The following is an 18,082-nucleotide window of genomic DNA, read 5'->3' as shown; positions in this document are numbered from 1 at the left end:
AAGTGCTTAAAAAACTGGTAAACTGAGACTGAGATAGACTCTCTTTAATGATTATGCTTTGCACCATTAATTTAAAAGTACTATGTCACATAAAATGTTTTCTTCTAAACCATAACAAGTCCTGTAAACTCTTTTTTAAAGACATTTGGACCAGAAGATAGAGCTGGGCAAGTGGAGGAGGCTGAGGGTCTGCTGTTTGTCCAAGCATGGTTTTTTCTTCCATCAAATATCAGGCTACCTCAAATCGATAGCTCCATAGAAAATGTGCATTTAATTAATGCTCTGCTGTTATTATTATTTCACAAAATCTCATTAAAATATGATCCCAACATTAAGCTCAATTCTTATGTTCAGCTATGATGTTAACTGCTTGATAAATATTATTTGTTACTGCCCACTGACATGGTTTTAAAACGCTATTAAAATTGATTCTTTATTGCATTTTTTGGTCTCTAAATGCCTAAAAATACAGACAAAAATTTAACATTTCCCCAAACATTCATGAATGCATGTTGAAGTTTGACTACAACTGTTTTTTAAAGGGATAATTCATCCTAAAATTTCTGCCAACCTTTACTTATACTCCACTTGCTCCAAACTAGTTTACGCTTCTTTCTTCTGAAGCACAACAACACAAAGTAAGATATACTGAAGAATGTTGGAAAAAACAGCCATTTAATTTCACAGTATTTTTTCTTTCTACTACAGATGTCTTTTTTTATCCAACATTCTTCAGAATATCATGTTTTGTGCTCAAGAGAAGACCAGTGGAAAACCAGTGGAAAGCAGTGGTGGTACGAGTATTGAAAAATCATACTTCAGTATCGATACTTGCCCAAAAATGTAGTGCAAGTAGAGTAAAAGTATCTGTTGTAAATATTACTCAAAGCACGAGTTAAAGTAGGCCTTTTAAAATTAAACAATAGTTTATTTATTCATTTATTGCCACATCAACAACTTATGGCTATTTTATGGCAAGATAAAAATACATACAAATACTACATGATAAAAACAAATTCATATTGCAATAATAAGTTACTTAGACAAATATATAGAATATAAATAAATAAAATTCACACGAAAAAACATTAAGAATTAGGGTGTGTTCGAATCCATTTTTGCTTTTTTAAAGATGGAAAAATATTTTATATTTAATATTTTTTAATTAATATTTAAAATTCTTTGTAAGTCAAACTAACGTGTTGGCTTTGTCCGGTTTAAGCGGAGACCTAATTGGGATTACAATGTTTCCAGCAGCCCTGAATACCCGTTCAGATGGTGGGCCTGTAGTGCAAATGCAGATACTTTTTCGTAACCGTGGCAAAGAGAGGGTATCTTGCTTCTCTTGTATCTTTTCTCTACACTGCGGAACTGCGTGTTCTCAACTACCAAATATGCTGCTCCATTTCTTGTTGTCAACTTCTACTATTTATCACTTTCTCTGTTTTTTTGGCCATGTTTGAAAAGGCCTCTGCAATACCTGGCTGACTAGCTGAACATTTGCGTTCAAAAGATGACATGACGGAGCTGGCTCCGCATATGGATGGCTCCAGGTGGCTCTGGAGATTTGATGTGTTTGTCCATTTAACGCTTATTTTTTTTAAAAATAAACCCTACAAATAGCTTTCATCCACATTATTGGTTCGCTTTTCTCGTTTACCACAAATCCAAAATTTTCCCAAATTGGCGATGTTATATAGGTTTTCCAACAAGGTTCATGGCTGAACTTAAACTTGCTGAATCACCTCTAACGTTATATTTATAAATGTAGTCCTTGGCAACATAATGGAAAATTTGTGACACAAAAGACCACTGGGCATCTTTTATTTTTTTAATGTCACAAGGAAACAACTGAATCAGCTGGTGTGCGTGCGTGAGTCGTGTTGCTGTTATAATTGTAATTTTAATAATATAGTAATATTCAAGATCTGTAAAGTAATAAAGCTGTGGAAAACTTAAAACAGTGACTACAAGTCTCTCCTTCATCATTAAAAGTTTGCCATAGTCGCCTTGTCAACCCAAACAGTGCTGTCAAATCAACAGAAACCCTGCAGTGGTTTCATTTGATTGAAGAATTAAAAAGACGCGACTGAGCTAACACGCTTTTTCCCCTCGAACACACAACGTGCGACGGCAAAACAATCGCGGCCGTTAGTAAACCATTTAACAAATGCCCTTTATGCAGCCAAACTTAAAAAATAAATAACGTATATTTTTAAATGGTTTTAATTGAAAACATTAATTGGTTACAGACGCACCCTTTCGTTTAATAGTTAATCGGTTATTTTTAGCATTCCTATAATTAAACCGCATGAGCAGGCTTTTAAAATAGGCTATATTTTTTTCTCTCACAGCCGCACGCCGGAAATCTGGCATGGTGCCGGAATACTTTAAGCCCTGAGTTTGATCATGCCTGGTCTCAAAATTATAATTTGCAAAGTGTCTTTAAGTACTCAATAGTAGACAGTAATGACTATTAAATGTAAAAACGTAAATGTAACATTCTGTAGAGCGTTTAGTGATTGTTACGGCCATTTTGGTCATCCTACAGTAAACATCCGTCATCTTCCCATCAGTGACATGCATCTAAACAGTCTCTAGGTCAATGCGTGTAAAGATTTTGGACATCTTGGACACTTTTAATGCTTCTAAACAGTTTGCTGCAATTTAAAAAGTGCACATGTCTTGAGGGAGTTCATTATGATGCGATTTTACCGTCTATGTGCGATTTGATTGGACAGGAATCACAGGCAAATTTTTCTAATCCCCATAGACAAGAAAAAATAAAGTGGTGACTACAGATTGAAGGAAAACAGTAGAGTAAAAATACCAATACAGCACTAAAAAATTAATTCAAAAGAAATTAAAAGCACACTTTTTTTTAAAACTACCTAGTAAATTACAATTCCTGAGAAAACTAGTCAGTTACAGTAATTTAAGTATTTGTAATTTGTTACTTCACACCACTGCTTGAGTGCGAGTAAATAAAGAGGACATTTCTTGGGTTAACTGTCCCTTTTTAAAGCAAGGTTTGTGATAAATGTGTGTATGAAAGGACAGTGTGGTCTATTTAGGGTTAATCTAACCCCTGGATTAAGTCTCAATTGGAAATCAGTTATTTCTAACAAACGCTCCTTACCGGTTCCCAGTCCTGCAACAAAAGCAGCTCCAAGGCAGGACATGTCGAAATGGCTTGGTCGTGCGATTTTGCGTCCCAACAGATCAGCCGTCAGTTGCATGATGAAGTCGTTGGTGCAGACGCCTCCATCTGCCCTGTAAATGTGTGGAAATACACTAAAGTTCATAGAGGAAGGATCAAACTGTGCTTCACAGGAAGTGAGCCTCACCTGATTTTAGTGATAGGGATACGGGTTTCACGAAGCATGACATCAAAGAGCTGCTTGTTCCTGAAAATCACAATCAAATTAGTTTTTTGACAGTTAGTACATGATGTATGCCGTACAAGAACTACACAAGGTAAATATGACTAGACAAGCATGTACTGTATTTAACTGTGGCTGCTACTGTTAAGTAGCTCATGGGACCGTTTTGTGTTTTGGCAAATTCTTCTAAATTCACCAGCATCATTTTGGCATATTTTGTGTTTTTAATTTTATATTTAATTTAAAACATACAAGTACATGTTCTGATTAAAACTACACATTTAAAATACATGTGAAAAACCTAATGCTACAAAAAATATGGTAATCATTTTTTACATTTAGTTTAAATAAATAAAATAAAAACTTTTATCTCATTTCAGCTAGTTGGCAGGGAACATGTCATATTTTTAATACTTATAAGTACAAAAATAAAACATACATATATATGAAAATGGGGCAACATGGTGGCTCAGTGGTTAGCACGGTCGCCTCACGGCAAGAAGGTAGCTGGTTGGAATCCCGGCTGGGTCAGTTGGCATTTCTGTGTGGAGTTTGCATGTTCTGCCCATGTTCGCGTGAGTTTTCTCCGGGTGCATGTGGTATAAGTGACATGGATAAGCTAAATTTTTCCTAGTGTATGTGTGAATGAGTGTGTTTTGATGTTTTACAGTACAGAGTTGCAGCTGGAAGAGCATGCGCTGTGAAACACATATGCTGGATAAGTTGGTTGTTCATTCTGCTGTGGCGACCCGTGATGACAGGGACTAAAGGCAGATTTATACCTCTGCGTCAAGCGCAGGCGTATGCTCCAGCACAGCCTGCGTTTGGATGCATAGCCTTTGTCGTTGCTGTAGTGCACCTCTCAAAAAAATTTAACTACACGTCACAACGCGCAGTGCAAGCACTGTGATTGGTCAACTTGGTAGCAATGACGAGTGTGGGCGGGACAGAGAGCCGTGTGAACCTGCTGGAGCGAGCGTTTACAAGTGTAGAGTCCTGTGAAGGAGGTCCAGATGAAAAAAAAAGATCCCTTATGGTTAAAGTTGTTGCACGTCCAGCGCTTCCAGCCTCAAAATGATTTGAGTTTGAGCAACTTGTACATTAAGGTAGCGTTCACAAAAAACAAAAAAGCCTCCAAAGAAACTCGACACAGAGGAATATAAAAACCTGCCAGCTGGGGTTTTGGAATTGCTATTGCAGAGCAACACAAACAGCGCGCAGAAGTATAATTGCACAACTATGCGAAGGCATGTGCTGTGGGTCACATCAATCACTCCACGCAGAAGTATAAACCAGCCTTAAGCCGAAGGAAAATAAATGGATATATATAAAACTTAACATATATATAAAAACTTTTATAAGAATTCAATCAAAAACCGAAAATAAATAAATAATAGAAGTCAATTATTTTGGTTTCATGGCAAATAAATGCTAAATTAAGAATATAAAAATTATATGCCATTTGGTCTGCATAAAATAAAATAAAAAGATTTAAATAAAAAGAATAAAATGAAAAGATTCCCATAAAATTTAAATGTAATGTTCATTGATTCGCTACAAAAATGTATTTGCTATATATATGTATTTGCTATATATATATATATATATATATATATATATATATATATATATATATATATATATATATATATATATATATATATATATATATATATATATATATATATATATATGCTTTTATGCTAATATTGCATGATGGTATCACCTTGATTCTGTGCTAATTTAAATTGATGAAAAAAAGAGGGGGAAAAAATGTAATACCCAAGACAACAGAAATTGGCTATATGCACACTTTTAATTTTTAGCCAGGCAGCCCAAGGTCTTTCCATTACAAAATTGTCACGCTTAAGATCTGATTTCTTTAAAAATAAGCGACCTTCACTGCTTATATACGATATGAAGTGGGTCTTAGATCGGACAAAAAGCACTGCATTAAAGTCCATTTCCCCCCGCCATGTCTTTAAAATATGGCGCTAGTTGTTACAATGATCTTTTTTTTACGCTTAAACAGCTAAATGAATACTTATGTCTATTTAACTAATAGTATAGTAATTATATTACAACATCGATGCTGTAAAAACAACCTTGTGAAATTTAAAATAGTCACATTAAGCTTTCACCAGAAGTTTATGGTCGTCTTTAAACTCTAGCTGTGTATAGAGCCCATTGAGGAGAAACTATCCTCTGCTTTTGAGTTCAGCCTTTGATTGACTTAGGAGGGAAACTTCTGAAGGGGAAGTAAGTTGGAATGAGCCTCTAATATACGAGGCCTGATTAACTTCTCTAGATTGGTAGAGAATGCCAAGGGATGGTAGTTCAATCACAGTCTCATTTCTGTTTTCTGATTGTGCAGTGGAAAAACTATGTCAGATGAAAAATCGAAAAAGCTCATTATTTTTACATTAATGACACCATGTGAATGAAAAAGCTAAAAGTAAAGCATCATCAGAGGTCTTAAAGGCAAGGTCTTTCATTAAAATTCTTCATCCCTGACAACACTCTTTGAGACAAGGCTGAACAATCTGCAGGTTTTCTGGGAAGAAAATTGGTGTGGTCAAAAATTTTAATAGTTTGAACTAGGGATTCAATGAAATTGAGCACAGAAAATTATTGGCTGAAAGAAAATATTAAAATATGAGCCATCACTGCCCGGCAGGACATTGCCTTGTAGTATACTGCTGAATGCAATAGCACTTCTATATGAGAGTCATCATGGCAATACTGATGAAATGACATCTCTCGACTTATTCACTGACCTGCTCTATGCTTTGACGCATGCTCTAATAATAATAGCTTTATAGATTATAAATAAAAGTGAAAAGTGTTAAAAAAAAAAAAAGTAAATAAAACACAAAGCTACTGCATTTTTCTAAATAAATAAAAACAAGTTGTCAGGATTCTGCCAGTCCAGTCTTGTTAATTCTTGTTTTGGTGGCAGAGTCCAGACACTAGTCAGGTCACGTGTTATTAGTGGTGCTCTGCTTGAGTTTCCTCTGGTCGAGTACCTCCTTTCTTGACATTGTCCTTGTCATTGTGTAAGTGCCCACCTGGTTACGCTCGGACCATGCGCGCTCCCGCTTTATGCGTGTGCGCGAAGTTTGGACGTGGTATGGGTGCGCACTCTTGTCCTCGTGTTTTGTTTTGTCTGCGGCATGATGTTTATTCTCAGCGTCTCAGTTGGTTTCGGTTTCAGATGGCGCTAGGAGGGAACATTCACGTCGCATATGTGAGCGCACGGTAGGTACCTTTATTTATCGTGTGCTCGTGTCTTGTGTTCTTTTGTGTAGCACGTGGTTGCATGTTTACATCGTAACCACGTGTATCTGGTTTTATGTGAGCACGCAGTCAATGAGCTCTCTCATTGGCTGCGTGTTCTAGTTCTATTTGTATGTAAGCACATGGTTGTGTTGTGTTCTTTTGTCTAGCGTCTTGTCCCACCCACCTTGTTATCCTGTTTGTAATTATTATTTTCACCTGTCCGCCTGTCCTAGTGTGCTCTGTTCTGTGATGGTCTGTTGTTGATTGTGTGCTTTCTCTTGATGTTGTATGAGGTCTGTTGATGTCTGTTCTACAACGGAGGTTTAATGTAGTGTCATGCCAAGAACCAAATCAAGTCTAGTTGAGTGTGTATTATAATGTCGTGTTTTTCCTCACATGGGGAGATGAGTTTAGTTTTTGTTTTTGTTTCTTTGTTATTTTTTTAATAAATCCTTCATTTCCTGCATTGGGGTCCTCGCCTCCTTTCCATCTACCCCATACCGTGACACAAGTGATCTAATAGTATTTAAAAATCGCTTTTCTTCATTCAGTTTTTTTGGTATGGTAAATAAAATGTGCTTATTTTATTGGTTTGTGATTTTTCAGTCAGTATAAGTCAGTATAATTTAAGTTATTGAGTAGATTTAGAAAGTCTTACAAAATTAATTTTCTTTTCGGCTTAGTCCCTTTATTAATCAGGGGTCACCACAGAGATATTAACCACCCTTACAAAATTACTTTATATTATTTATTATAAAATAATTATTATTACAAAGCATTTTCGTTTAAGGTTTTTGGCTTAGTGCTATCCAGATTTTTTAGTTTCAGTGGAGAATTTTCATTTCGGTGTATCACTAGTTTAAACGTTTCTAAACTGAAAGAACTGTAGTAAAAGCTTTGCAAAATTAAAAATGTTTTGCAAATAACATTTATTGTGGAGAATACATTTTTGGTTTATTAATAAATCTAGTAAAATGCTGCTGAAAATGGATCTAAATTCAATAAACAGGACTTTATATTCTATAAATGACCTATTTCCATTGTCCTGCAATGACCTGTTTAACTAGGTTCTGATGCTCAGAAATAGAAAAATAGAATAAAATAATAGAAAATCTATTTTTATTTAGATTTTAGTTAATGATTTAAGGAGGATATCTTGTGTTTTATCAAGACAGCAAAAATAATAGATGATTTGAGGCAATCTGGTACTATGTATATGGGACCCGACTGATGAATTTTGCTTGTACAGTGCTTGAGGGTAACCGGTAATTTTGTAGCATCAGAAATCAACCTTTTATGTAACTTTATTAATTTATTTATTTTACTTTTTACAAAGATAAAGTGAAATTCCCATCTTGACAATTTAAACAGATCATCTTAGATTTAAGAGGGATGTTTTTTTTTGCTGATACAGGTCTTGAAAGCAGCTCACCTGAAAGCTATTGACTCCAGAATAGCCCGGACCAGGTGTCTCTTTGTTGTGGAAGGTTTTAAGCCCATGAAAGAGGCACAAGCCTTCGGATCATTCAGAGGAGCCTGCGGCACATAAACATCTTTTATTTTATTTTTTTTTACATATGCACAGGGGATTTCAAACCAGAGGAATATTTTCATAGTTCCTATAACTATTGATGCAGAAACTGGTAATAATTTAAGTTATAGGAACGGCTTTTGGAAGAACTACTTCAGCTCTTGACTCAGAGTAGAGCCAAACGCAGCACAAAAAGAACTACCATTGATGAAAATGTACACTGATTTGCTAAAGATGAATAATTGCTATTTTAAAACATTGGAATGTACAAACAAACAAAAAGCTCATATTAACACCATTTACCTGCTGGCTTTGACTGCTGTATTGTGTTATTAACTCAGACTTAATGATATGTAGCACTGCAATCAGGAAAATGGCACAGTGGTAAATCTAGTTCTCCATGCACTGCCCTGGTGGCCAGTTCCTATAACTGTGTTTCTATGACTACCCAATGCGAAAGCCCCTCATGACCAAAGCATACACCATCAAAGACCATCCACCTTATTTTGCAATATGAAAGAGAATTATTTGCCTTCTTCCTATTACTTTTAATTAATTAACCAGTAAATAACCGGAATAATATCAAAGTGCAATACATTATAAAACTAATAATACTACAAGATGGTGATTTTATTTATTTATTTTTTATTAAAAGAAAACAATTAGTCCACATTATAAAGCACTGGACTGTTTTTGTAGTCATGGGTAATATAATTTAAAAACTGGAAACGCTTGACATCAAGGCTTTGCACAATCAAGTTACCAATGCTGTTGTTAAAAATAAGGTGGATAAACGCACACAAACATACCTGTAAGCCACTGAAAGAGGGCACAAAAAACACTCCATCTGAGTCTTCCACACTTGTGGCGATGGCCTCAGTCTCCTTCACATCAGAGAAGAGCTCTGGAAGATCAAAAAACACAAAGAATTTACACTACAGTAATAAAATGACAATAAAAAAACTGGGTCAACAAGTCATAGTCCACCATTGGTCTAAAATGCTTTTTACATCTTGACTGATCTGACTGTGTAGCAAACATCTACAATTTAAAATTACAGTCTTTATGTAGCAAAAGAAGAAAATGGCATGGATGCGTTCAATTTTTGGAGGTATCATGATTTTTGTTCTTGTATGTGTGAAACGTAGCTCAAGGAAATAGTATCTGGATGCAGCCTTTATGATGCAAGCTGAGATTAATAAACAATTTCAAGAGGGTCCTCACACAAGCAGTGCTTGGGCAGTAATAAATACACATTAGTTATCCTCCTCACCTAAATCCTGCGCCCATTTAATGGCAGCACCTGTTCCCGCAGCATTACCTTCAGCCAGATACACAACATCAGCACCGATCTTCCAGCCCACCAGTGGATAAAGGCCTATTCAGAAAAAACACAGACCCCATGAAAAAGAGTGAAATACAGAGCAATCAAACTGATTTATGATAACCATTTTTGCTAAGTGATTGAACTACACTATCACTGTTTTCAGAGATGCACACTATTGTTCAAAAGTATTTAGTTAATGAGTCTTTTTTTAAGGGTTTTAAAAAGTTTCGGTAAGACTTTTCGTGAAGGGTTGTTCATAAGACTGTCATGAAACTTTTATTCCCCTCACTTGACACATCATAAATGTGTATGAGATTTTATGCACAGACGGTTTTAACACGGCACGTCAAAAAAACAAAAACAAGCATGAGGCGTTTTTTTTTTTTTTTTTAAATGACGACTTTGCGTCTGGCGTTTTGCGCGTTGGTGTGTGCACAATCACATTGACGCCTGTTATTTAGGCCGTACTCACACTAGGTACAGTTGCCTCGAACCAGGTCAAAGCACGCTTGTCCCCCCTCCAGTCTCCCCCGACGGGTCGCGCTTACACCATAAACGGGCTTCGGCACGCTTACGTCATCGCTGCTGCGCTGTTCAGTAAGAAGCACTCTCTCACTCAGCAGCACAGTGGAGATTTCTCTAGTTATATCGGTTTAGTCGTCTGATATGCAGTCAAATATTTTGCCAAACAGTCCTTAGGGATGTGGGGACACGCAGTCAGATATTTCGCCGAACAGATCCGCCACTTTTGGTACGGATGGCATAGTGTGAGTAGGCTCTTAGTCACAAGGCTTTAAACGTCGACAGAAAACGCGAGCAAAAAACGTCTCTGTGTGCATGGGCCTTAAAGGTGCTTTCACACCTTTAGATGGATTGTTTTGTTCTGAAACAGGAATTAAAAATGTAACGTGTAATGTTTATTTTTGTTCTTGGTGCGGTTCGCTTTCACACAGTTTCTAAATGGACCAAAATTAATCTAATCTAATCTAATCTAAAATTAATCTAAAGAGTCCCACGAATTCCACTCAGCTGTTATGCATCCATATTTTTGATGAAAAATAAGACATTATAAGCGACAAGGTGCACTTTATTTTGACACCCACAGATACCGTCACCAAATGTAAATCAGAGAGGTCAGACTTTCTCATACAGCCTTATTTCAGTTGTCAAGTTTTGTAAAAATCTTTCTAAAAAAAATGTTGGCTAGAATTATGCATTATAGGCTTAAATTAAAAAGAGAAATAACAGATGAACTGAGAATTCAGTCAGATCATGAAGCAGATCAATAGCCGCGTTTCCACTACTGCGCCTAAAGCGAGCGAGCCAAGGCCAGTCGCATTTCCACTGTCACTTCCGGGGCTTAATCGGGCCAAATCGGGGCTTTCTTGGGACCAGCGGCCGGCCTTTTTCGGCCTGCCGAATACCTTGGGCCAAAGAGGGCCAGCCGGGGCTTTGGGGCAGAGTGAAAGGAGAGGCAGGCACAGTTTTCCGATCGCACACGAGTACATGCGCCAAACACATAAACAAATAAATAAATAAATAAATAAATAAGGGAAAGAAAACATCTGGAACAAATTATAGGCTGGGGTATTTTTGCGTATGATCGCCCTTATGTTTCTCTTTTAAATGTAAGGCTGTTGCATAAAATAATAAAGAAGTTTAAATTTATAAGTGACTTTTCTTTGCTGCGTCCTCCTTGATGTTTTAATAACGCATAACAATCTTTACGCCATATTACAGACACAGCAGACAATAATGGTTTTCGAGAGCTTTTGTCAAGTTTAAAAGGTGTGTTTGTGCGTGTTTAGATGCCTGTATTTATATGTGAGACTGAGGAAAAGAGCGCTCCCTTCATAGCTCTGTTGATGCCACGAGCGGATTTTTTCTTTTACTTTTTATTGTTTTTATTTATTTTGGAGATAATACACTATATGAATACAACAAAAAAAACATTAAACTTTATAAATTTCGTGTCCACTTTTGTAAGCTCAAAACAATAGTGTCATATCTAGATAAATTAGCCTAAGCAATATTGAAATAATTTAAAGAATTACAAATATCAGATATAATAAATCATATTAAATAAATAAACCAATATAAAACTAACAAAAGCTAGCTAGAACAATTAGGTACTATATCAAACTGTTTTAAAGCCATATTAAACTTTTATTTTTCAAAAGCCTCTCTGAAAAAAAAGATTTTAGATATTTTCTAAAAACAATAAAGAGAATGTTTTAAATATTATTTATAAAGTATTTGGATATGATATCATTTCTGATGATATTAATCAAATCATGCAAACAGAGCATTTTCGGGGTGAGTGAAAGCAGAAACTAGGCGACCTTTTTTCTGTCTTCCAGCTGCGCAGCACTTTTTGACGCATCGGAGAAAACTGCAAGTTCAAAATGTGTTCTGTGTCCTCAAACAAGTGTGTATGTTTTTATATGACGTGCTAAACTTAAAAAAGGAAATTTTAAATACATAAAGAGCTTTATTAGTGCATAGCTGCTGAGCGCAACGAAATATAGCCTATATTTTATAACGTGCTGCTCTTTTGTGCTGAAACATTGAACACTTTCCTTTACTTAAGATATAATAAGCAACATCTTTAAATAAAGGGAATCACCTATTAAGTGTCATAAAGCCTATAGGGAAAACTTCATGTTTCAGTTCTCTCCGGAGCATTTGGGATGAATGTTGGACAGCATCTGTCTAACTGAGGATGTTATAAAATACATTTTGTATCCAGTTATTAACGGAGAATTTTATATATGTGGTGTTATATTATGGATGTGTGCGCTTCCTGCGCTGGGTCCCTCCGTTAGTGGCAAGACCACTGGATTTCGATGCCAACAGTCGGTCGGCGAGTAAATGAATATGATGAATGAGAACACACAGGTATGTGCGTATAGACATACATTGTACTGCGGTACAGTAACGTGTCATTTGTTTGTTTTGGTTGTCCCAATTTTAATAGTTTCGTGATGATGTGGTGTGCTTTGCCTGATTCCCGCTGAAGTGGGCGGATTTAGGGGATGTTCTGGGAGCGGGGTTTGCGTGACGCGCTGTGAGCTACTAGCCAGACAGTGGAAACGCGACATGATTTCAGGCTCACTGCTCAACCTCCCAGGTGATTGGCCCGGCCTGGCCCGATAAAAGCCCTGGCTCGCACTGGCCCGACAGTGTAAATGCGGCTAATGTCTTTCTTTTAAGGTGACAGTGCAGAAATGATAAAAACAACAGGCCTAATACAAAATATTATAAAATTAAAATATGCAAAAAACATTAGATGGTAACTTCAGTTAATTCAATGCATAAACAGCACTCGGTAATATTTTATATTAGTCATGAAACACACATTTACCTGTAGGAATGACATCCCGCCCTACTATATTTCTCTCCTCATATAGTCGTAAAATATTCTGTAATATAGCCTGGTGCGTTAGTGTGTTGGATCATTTGGCTTTCTCACTACAATCAATCTGCACCTCATTCTGGCAATCACAGACGAATGACTTGTCGCAAATCCAAGCACAATTTCTGGATTCACACAAGTCAATCAAACGACGCTAACTGGACAAACAAGACTGGTTCTAAAACAAACGTCTAGGTGTGAAAGCACCCGAAGTGTCTGTCTTAGGGGAAATTTAATGCTCTTCATATTTCTCCTACTCAACACCAAACACGTTTAAGCATATTTTGCCTACTGACATTGCAAGTCACATTGAATTAAGAAACACAACACGAACAACAACTGTGGCTGACATTTCAGAAGTAAGGCAGTTCTACAGTTAAGACATCAAGGGAAGACATCAGCGTGTTGTCATACCGGCTACAGACGTGTGCGGTTTACTTCCTGTATTGATGTCCATGAAGGTCCCTGTGCCCATGGTGATCTTCACATCACCAGTGTCGAAACAACACTCTCCAAACATGGCCGCTTGTTGGTCCGCCATCTGCGATATAGATTAGAGAATAATTAATCACAGGCATTTTGAAACACATTTCAGAGGTGAAGGTGATGTAAATTAGTGGAACAGTCATTATGGCAATATTTGTAATGTTTTAATCAAAATGTTTACAATATAAATATAAAAACCTAAAAAATTACAAGACTGATGAAGGGAAGTTGACCCGACATTTACCCATTATTGAGCACTTACTGAAGTACTTATTCTGGAGTTTTACCAGGGATATTTAAATTCTTTCAACTTTTATAAGATAAAAACAATTACACAAATAAAGTGTTTCTAAAGAAAACAATGTGTTGTGTTTCCTAATAGGATTAGATATGCAAGTGAAATACTACTAAATATGAAATAAACCAAACATAGTTATCGCTATTATTATATATAAGAGTTATACTCACAACACACATGATTGGGATGGGCACTCCAAAGATGGACGAATCACACAAGCCAAATTTATGACTAAATACAAAAAGAAGGAGCGTATTTAAATTGTATTGCCAAACTGGAAGTATTATATAATCATCAGATCAGTTGAGGGTGCAGTCGTACCTGGTGTCCTGCACTTTGGGAAGGATGGAGAGAGGTATAGAGAGGAGTGAGCAAAGAAATCCACTCCAGCACATCTGATGGTCACACAAACACACACACAACAAATACACAACACAAACTATGAGCACACACAGCTTTCCATGAACAAGACTAGGTACAGAAACAAGAAACACAAACTAATTTCAATAATGACCAATAAAATCTACCACAAGCTACCCCATGTAAAGTCTGACAACAAACTTTGATATTTGCTAGACAAGTGAGGTCTGAAAGATTAAAGTCATTTTTAAAAGCTGGAAGTTTGTAGGTTTTACTCTATTGAAAGTCAATAAATGTTATTAAACGTGTTGGTACCATTTTCTATAGTTAGCAACTCTCTAGTACATGGGGTGTCCAAACTCTGTCCTGGAGGGCTAGTGTCCTGGGGTGCTTTTTTCAAACAACAACGTAACTCGCGGCTGAACTATCATAGTACGATGCATCGTTTGGAAAATGAATGATGTAGTGACGAGTGTTTCACAAAACCCCTTGTTTCTCTGTCGCAGAGCCATCGCTTGAACCACATTAGTCATAATGTAAAACGCCCATAATGATGCTCTAAATGGGGTGGAGCAGCAACTTTTTTAGAGAAGAACCCCCTCATTTCTTCTTGCAAATTCTATTGTTTTACACAAACACGCATTTAAAATAAATTCCAATATTAGTTTTAGAATAAACATGCACTCGCTTTCCATATTAACTGAAATATATGTAAATGGAACATATAGGGCCTGTGTTTGCTTTACTAATATTATTGAGAAGTTGACCATTACATATTTCATTCTAAAACATTAAAAATCCCTTACAAAAGCGTACACTATTCTAATATCATATATAAATCATATAAATAAATAATGAGGTTATTTATTATAAAACAAAATTTTAAAATTATTATTTATTAGGAAATTTTAAAAATCTTACTTTAATAATAATAGTAATAATATTAATGACAATGATGACGATGATGATGATGATGATGATTGTTATTAAGTAGGATATTGTTTGTTTATTTATGGATTTTTTTAAGTCTACTTTTACATTGACACATGCAAACCACTGCAGAAAGTTCTAAACAACAGGCATATATCATATAGAGTACAGATACTTAATAAATAAACCACTATACATTAAAAGAAGTAACGTATGCTATGTTTTTTGTTTTCACAAGTTTTTTAAACGCAATATAAATTCCACTTTTAAATAATAGGTCACCAATAGCTTTCGCCATGAGGCTGTGTTTAAATTTAAATCAATGTTTTCAAAGTGCACTGCGAAGGAAGCACAATTGTAAACATGAAGTTTGCTAAAACTGAACTGTAAAAATACTTCCATAATTACTTTTAATAATTCAAACTTTGAATGTTAGAATGTTCTAAATGAATAGGGCATAGGGGGATAAGTGGGATTAGAACACAGCCAGGAACTAGGTTTCTAACTACAGCTGTAGTTTGAAGTGCTCAAGTTTGCGACGCAATTTGCGAATATTTGTTGGAGCGATGGATTAGGGAAACGGCAAATTAACAAACTATGTTTGTAACGACGGAACTTGCGACCTTAGTTGGCTAACGATGGTTTTATGAAATCCACCCCTGGAGAGTTTAGCTCCAACCCTAATCAAATACACCTGAACCAGCTAGTCAAGCTCTTACCAGATATATTTAGCTGCATCCCAAATGGCACACTATACACTATGCTCTTAAGTACTTACATATGCTCTGCTGTTGAGTCTGTATGTGGTGTGATCCCAAATGGAACACTAATGTTTTTTTACTAAGCGGAAATTCAAACCGTTTCCTGGATGATGTTTGTCGGTTGCCAAATTAGTGAAATAAATGAGCAAACTACCAGATAGTACCTGCCATAAGTGTTACCGCATTTACCATCGGGAGGCGCTATAATCACTCTCAAAGGAGAATACTGCTTTCACAATCCAAAATTAAGAAAGTACTCCAACATGAGCACCCAAAAGCTCCTTGACCCTTCAGCTACATGAGCAAAGCAGCGGCTGTTGAGTGCGTGAAGTGTCCAACAGTACACACTTCATTTTAAAGGTTAAATTAGTGCATCATCAAGTTATTTAAAGTGCAGTTATTCTTTTTAGAGTTTTCAGTGTGATCACACTACTTACACTATTTATACTACAAAATGGCGTATAGTGCGATTTGGGACGCAGCTGTTAAAACTTCCAAACAGTTGTGTTGAAGCAAGTTGGACTTAGCAGGACATCCGCCCTCCAGTACTGAGTTTGCACACCCCTACTGTAGAATGAATTAACATGCTTGCTAAAATGTTTCTAGTATAATTAACATACTGCTAGCAAGAAATATTATGCTGTTAACAACAGCATAGCAATTTACTAACATGTCTGAATTTGTATACATATTCAAACATTAATTAGCGTGTAATAGTTTAATAAAACTGTTAACAATGTTTGCACGCACATATTTGGTCTTTTAACACAAGCAAACAGGTTGCTTAAATAATATATATATATATATATATATATATATATATATATATATATATATATATAAACATTGCTAGCATATCTTTAGTCTGTTTAACATGTTGCTAACATGCTTCAAACATATTTAACACATGGCTAGTAGGGATGTGGTGAATAATTGTTTAAGAATGCTAATCTATCTTTAATTGATTTTGTGTTTCGTTTTTAACAGCAGGTAGTGTTCCAGGCTGGCTTTTAGCCTTATTTTAAAATTATCACAAGGAAGAGTGCTTGTGCCTTCAGTTGAGTCAAGGAAGTTGCCTTAAGTCAGCAGATTAATAAAAATACAGCTCAATATGAACACTTTAATGCTAACTTTATTCAGGTTCAAGTGGTACTTGTAAGGAGTATGATGTCGATGAACAATTAAATTCCTAAATGATTTCGCCACATTATTAAGGGCTACTATATTGCATGTGATGAACTAGTATGGTAAAAAATGCTGCTATTACATTATAACATATTCCATAAACATAGTAAAAATTTCCAACAGTGTTTTGATGACTTTTAAATATGTTGATATGTTGCTATGATTTAACGTGCTGTTAGCATGGCTTAGGTAATTGTTAGGCTGTACAAGTAATAGACAGGTCGACAGATTGTTACATGAAGGTCTTCGACTGGGTGAATGTAGGTTAAATGCTCTGCAAGAGTTAATGTTTATAAGCTTTCACAACCTCAATGAGGGTTTAGGGGATTTTTCATGTATTCAAAAATACAGCAAACAGGGCCAGAACAGTCTATAGGTCTTTGTGAGTTTGGTGGTTGTAATTTTAAAAAATCTAAGAGGAAATACTTGATAAAATTTACACTACGGAAAAACACGAGTACATAAAATTATTCTCTATTCTAACACTCTTTGCTTTCTGCATTCCTTCTCCAAAATTTTTACAGCATATCAAATGCAAAATTTTAGGTCTAATGAGGGTTTAGACTTGCTTTTTAGGCGCTTACTAATTGAGCAAACACCAGGAATCTGACACCCACAAACATTAGTCAATCATATTGTGGAATTCATTTAAATGCTCTTCTCCCAATTAATTTCTGCTTGAAAGTGAAACTTCAATAAATGATTATGCAAGAAGATTGAAATAAATAAATAAATAAATAAAAAAATCAAAATTTTTCAGAATAGTAAACCAGCATTATTTTGAGTCAAAAATAGTTTTTTTTGCTAGAAAAATAATGTCTTTAAAAGGAAAATGCATGTTGAATAGCACTAGCTGAAACATTTCCCATAATTACAAATTCAACAATTCATAAAAAATTTAATGTTCTGAAAGTTGCCAGTCAACAAATATTTTTTGATGACAATACAAATGTTTTATATACATGTTTTTACCACAGAGTTTGCACTAAGGTACGCTGCGAGTAAACGAATCCCAGTACAGACAAGAGATACTGTACGTTAAGAAGAAATAATAACAAACACAAACAAACTTGGGAGACCTAATTGGGAGAAAAAATTAGGCTGCATTTACACGGCATAATTCAAGT

General features: G+C 35.7%; 1 protein-coding gene across 1 annotated transcript in view; it reads right to left on the bottom strand.

The window, feature by feature from the left end:
* gk5 (glycerol kinase 5) overlaps positions 1 to 18,082 on the bottom strand; it is a 42,496-nt gene that overhangs the window by 1,997 nt on the left and 22,417 nt on the right. Inside the window, exons 8-15 of the mRNA NM_001077803.3 lie at positions 14,041 to 14,114; positions 13,890 to 13,950; positions 13,350 to 13,476; positions 9,467 to 9,571; positions 9,003 to 9,097; positions 8,095 to 8,198; positions 3,348 to 3,407; positions 3,140 to 3,273 (exon numbers count right to left, since the gene is read on the bottom strand). Of these exons, the coding sequence (NP_001071271.3) occupies positions 3,140 to 3,273; positions 3,348 to 3,407; positions 8,095 to 8,198; positions 9,003 to 9,097; positions 9,467 to 9,571; positions 13,350 to 13,476; positions 13,890 to 13,950; positions 14,041 to 14,114 (760 nt within the window). The remainder of the gene's footprint in view (positions 1 to 3,139; positions 3,274 to 3,347; positions 3,408 to 8,094; positions 8,199 to 9,002; positions 9,098 to 9,466; positions 9,572 to 13,349; positions 13,477 to 13,889; positions 13,951 to 14,040; positions 14,115 to 18,082) is intronic.

This window comes from Danio rerio, chromosome 2 (genome assembly GCF_049306965.1).
Source record: "Danio rerio strain Tuebingen ecotype United States chromosome 2, GRCz12tu, whole genome shotgun sequence".
NCBI classification, from domain to species: Eukaryota; Metazoa; Chordata; class Actinopteri; order Cypriniformes; family Danionidae; genus Danio; species Danio rerio.
Note: the sequence above shows the minus strand (reverse complement) of the source record. Positions and strands in the feature narration are given on the sequence as shown.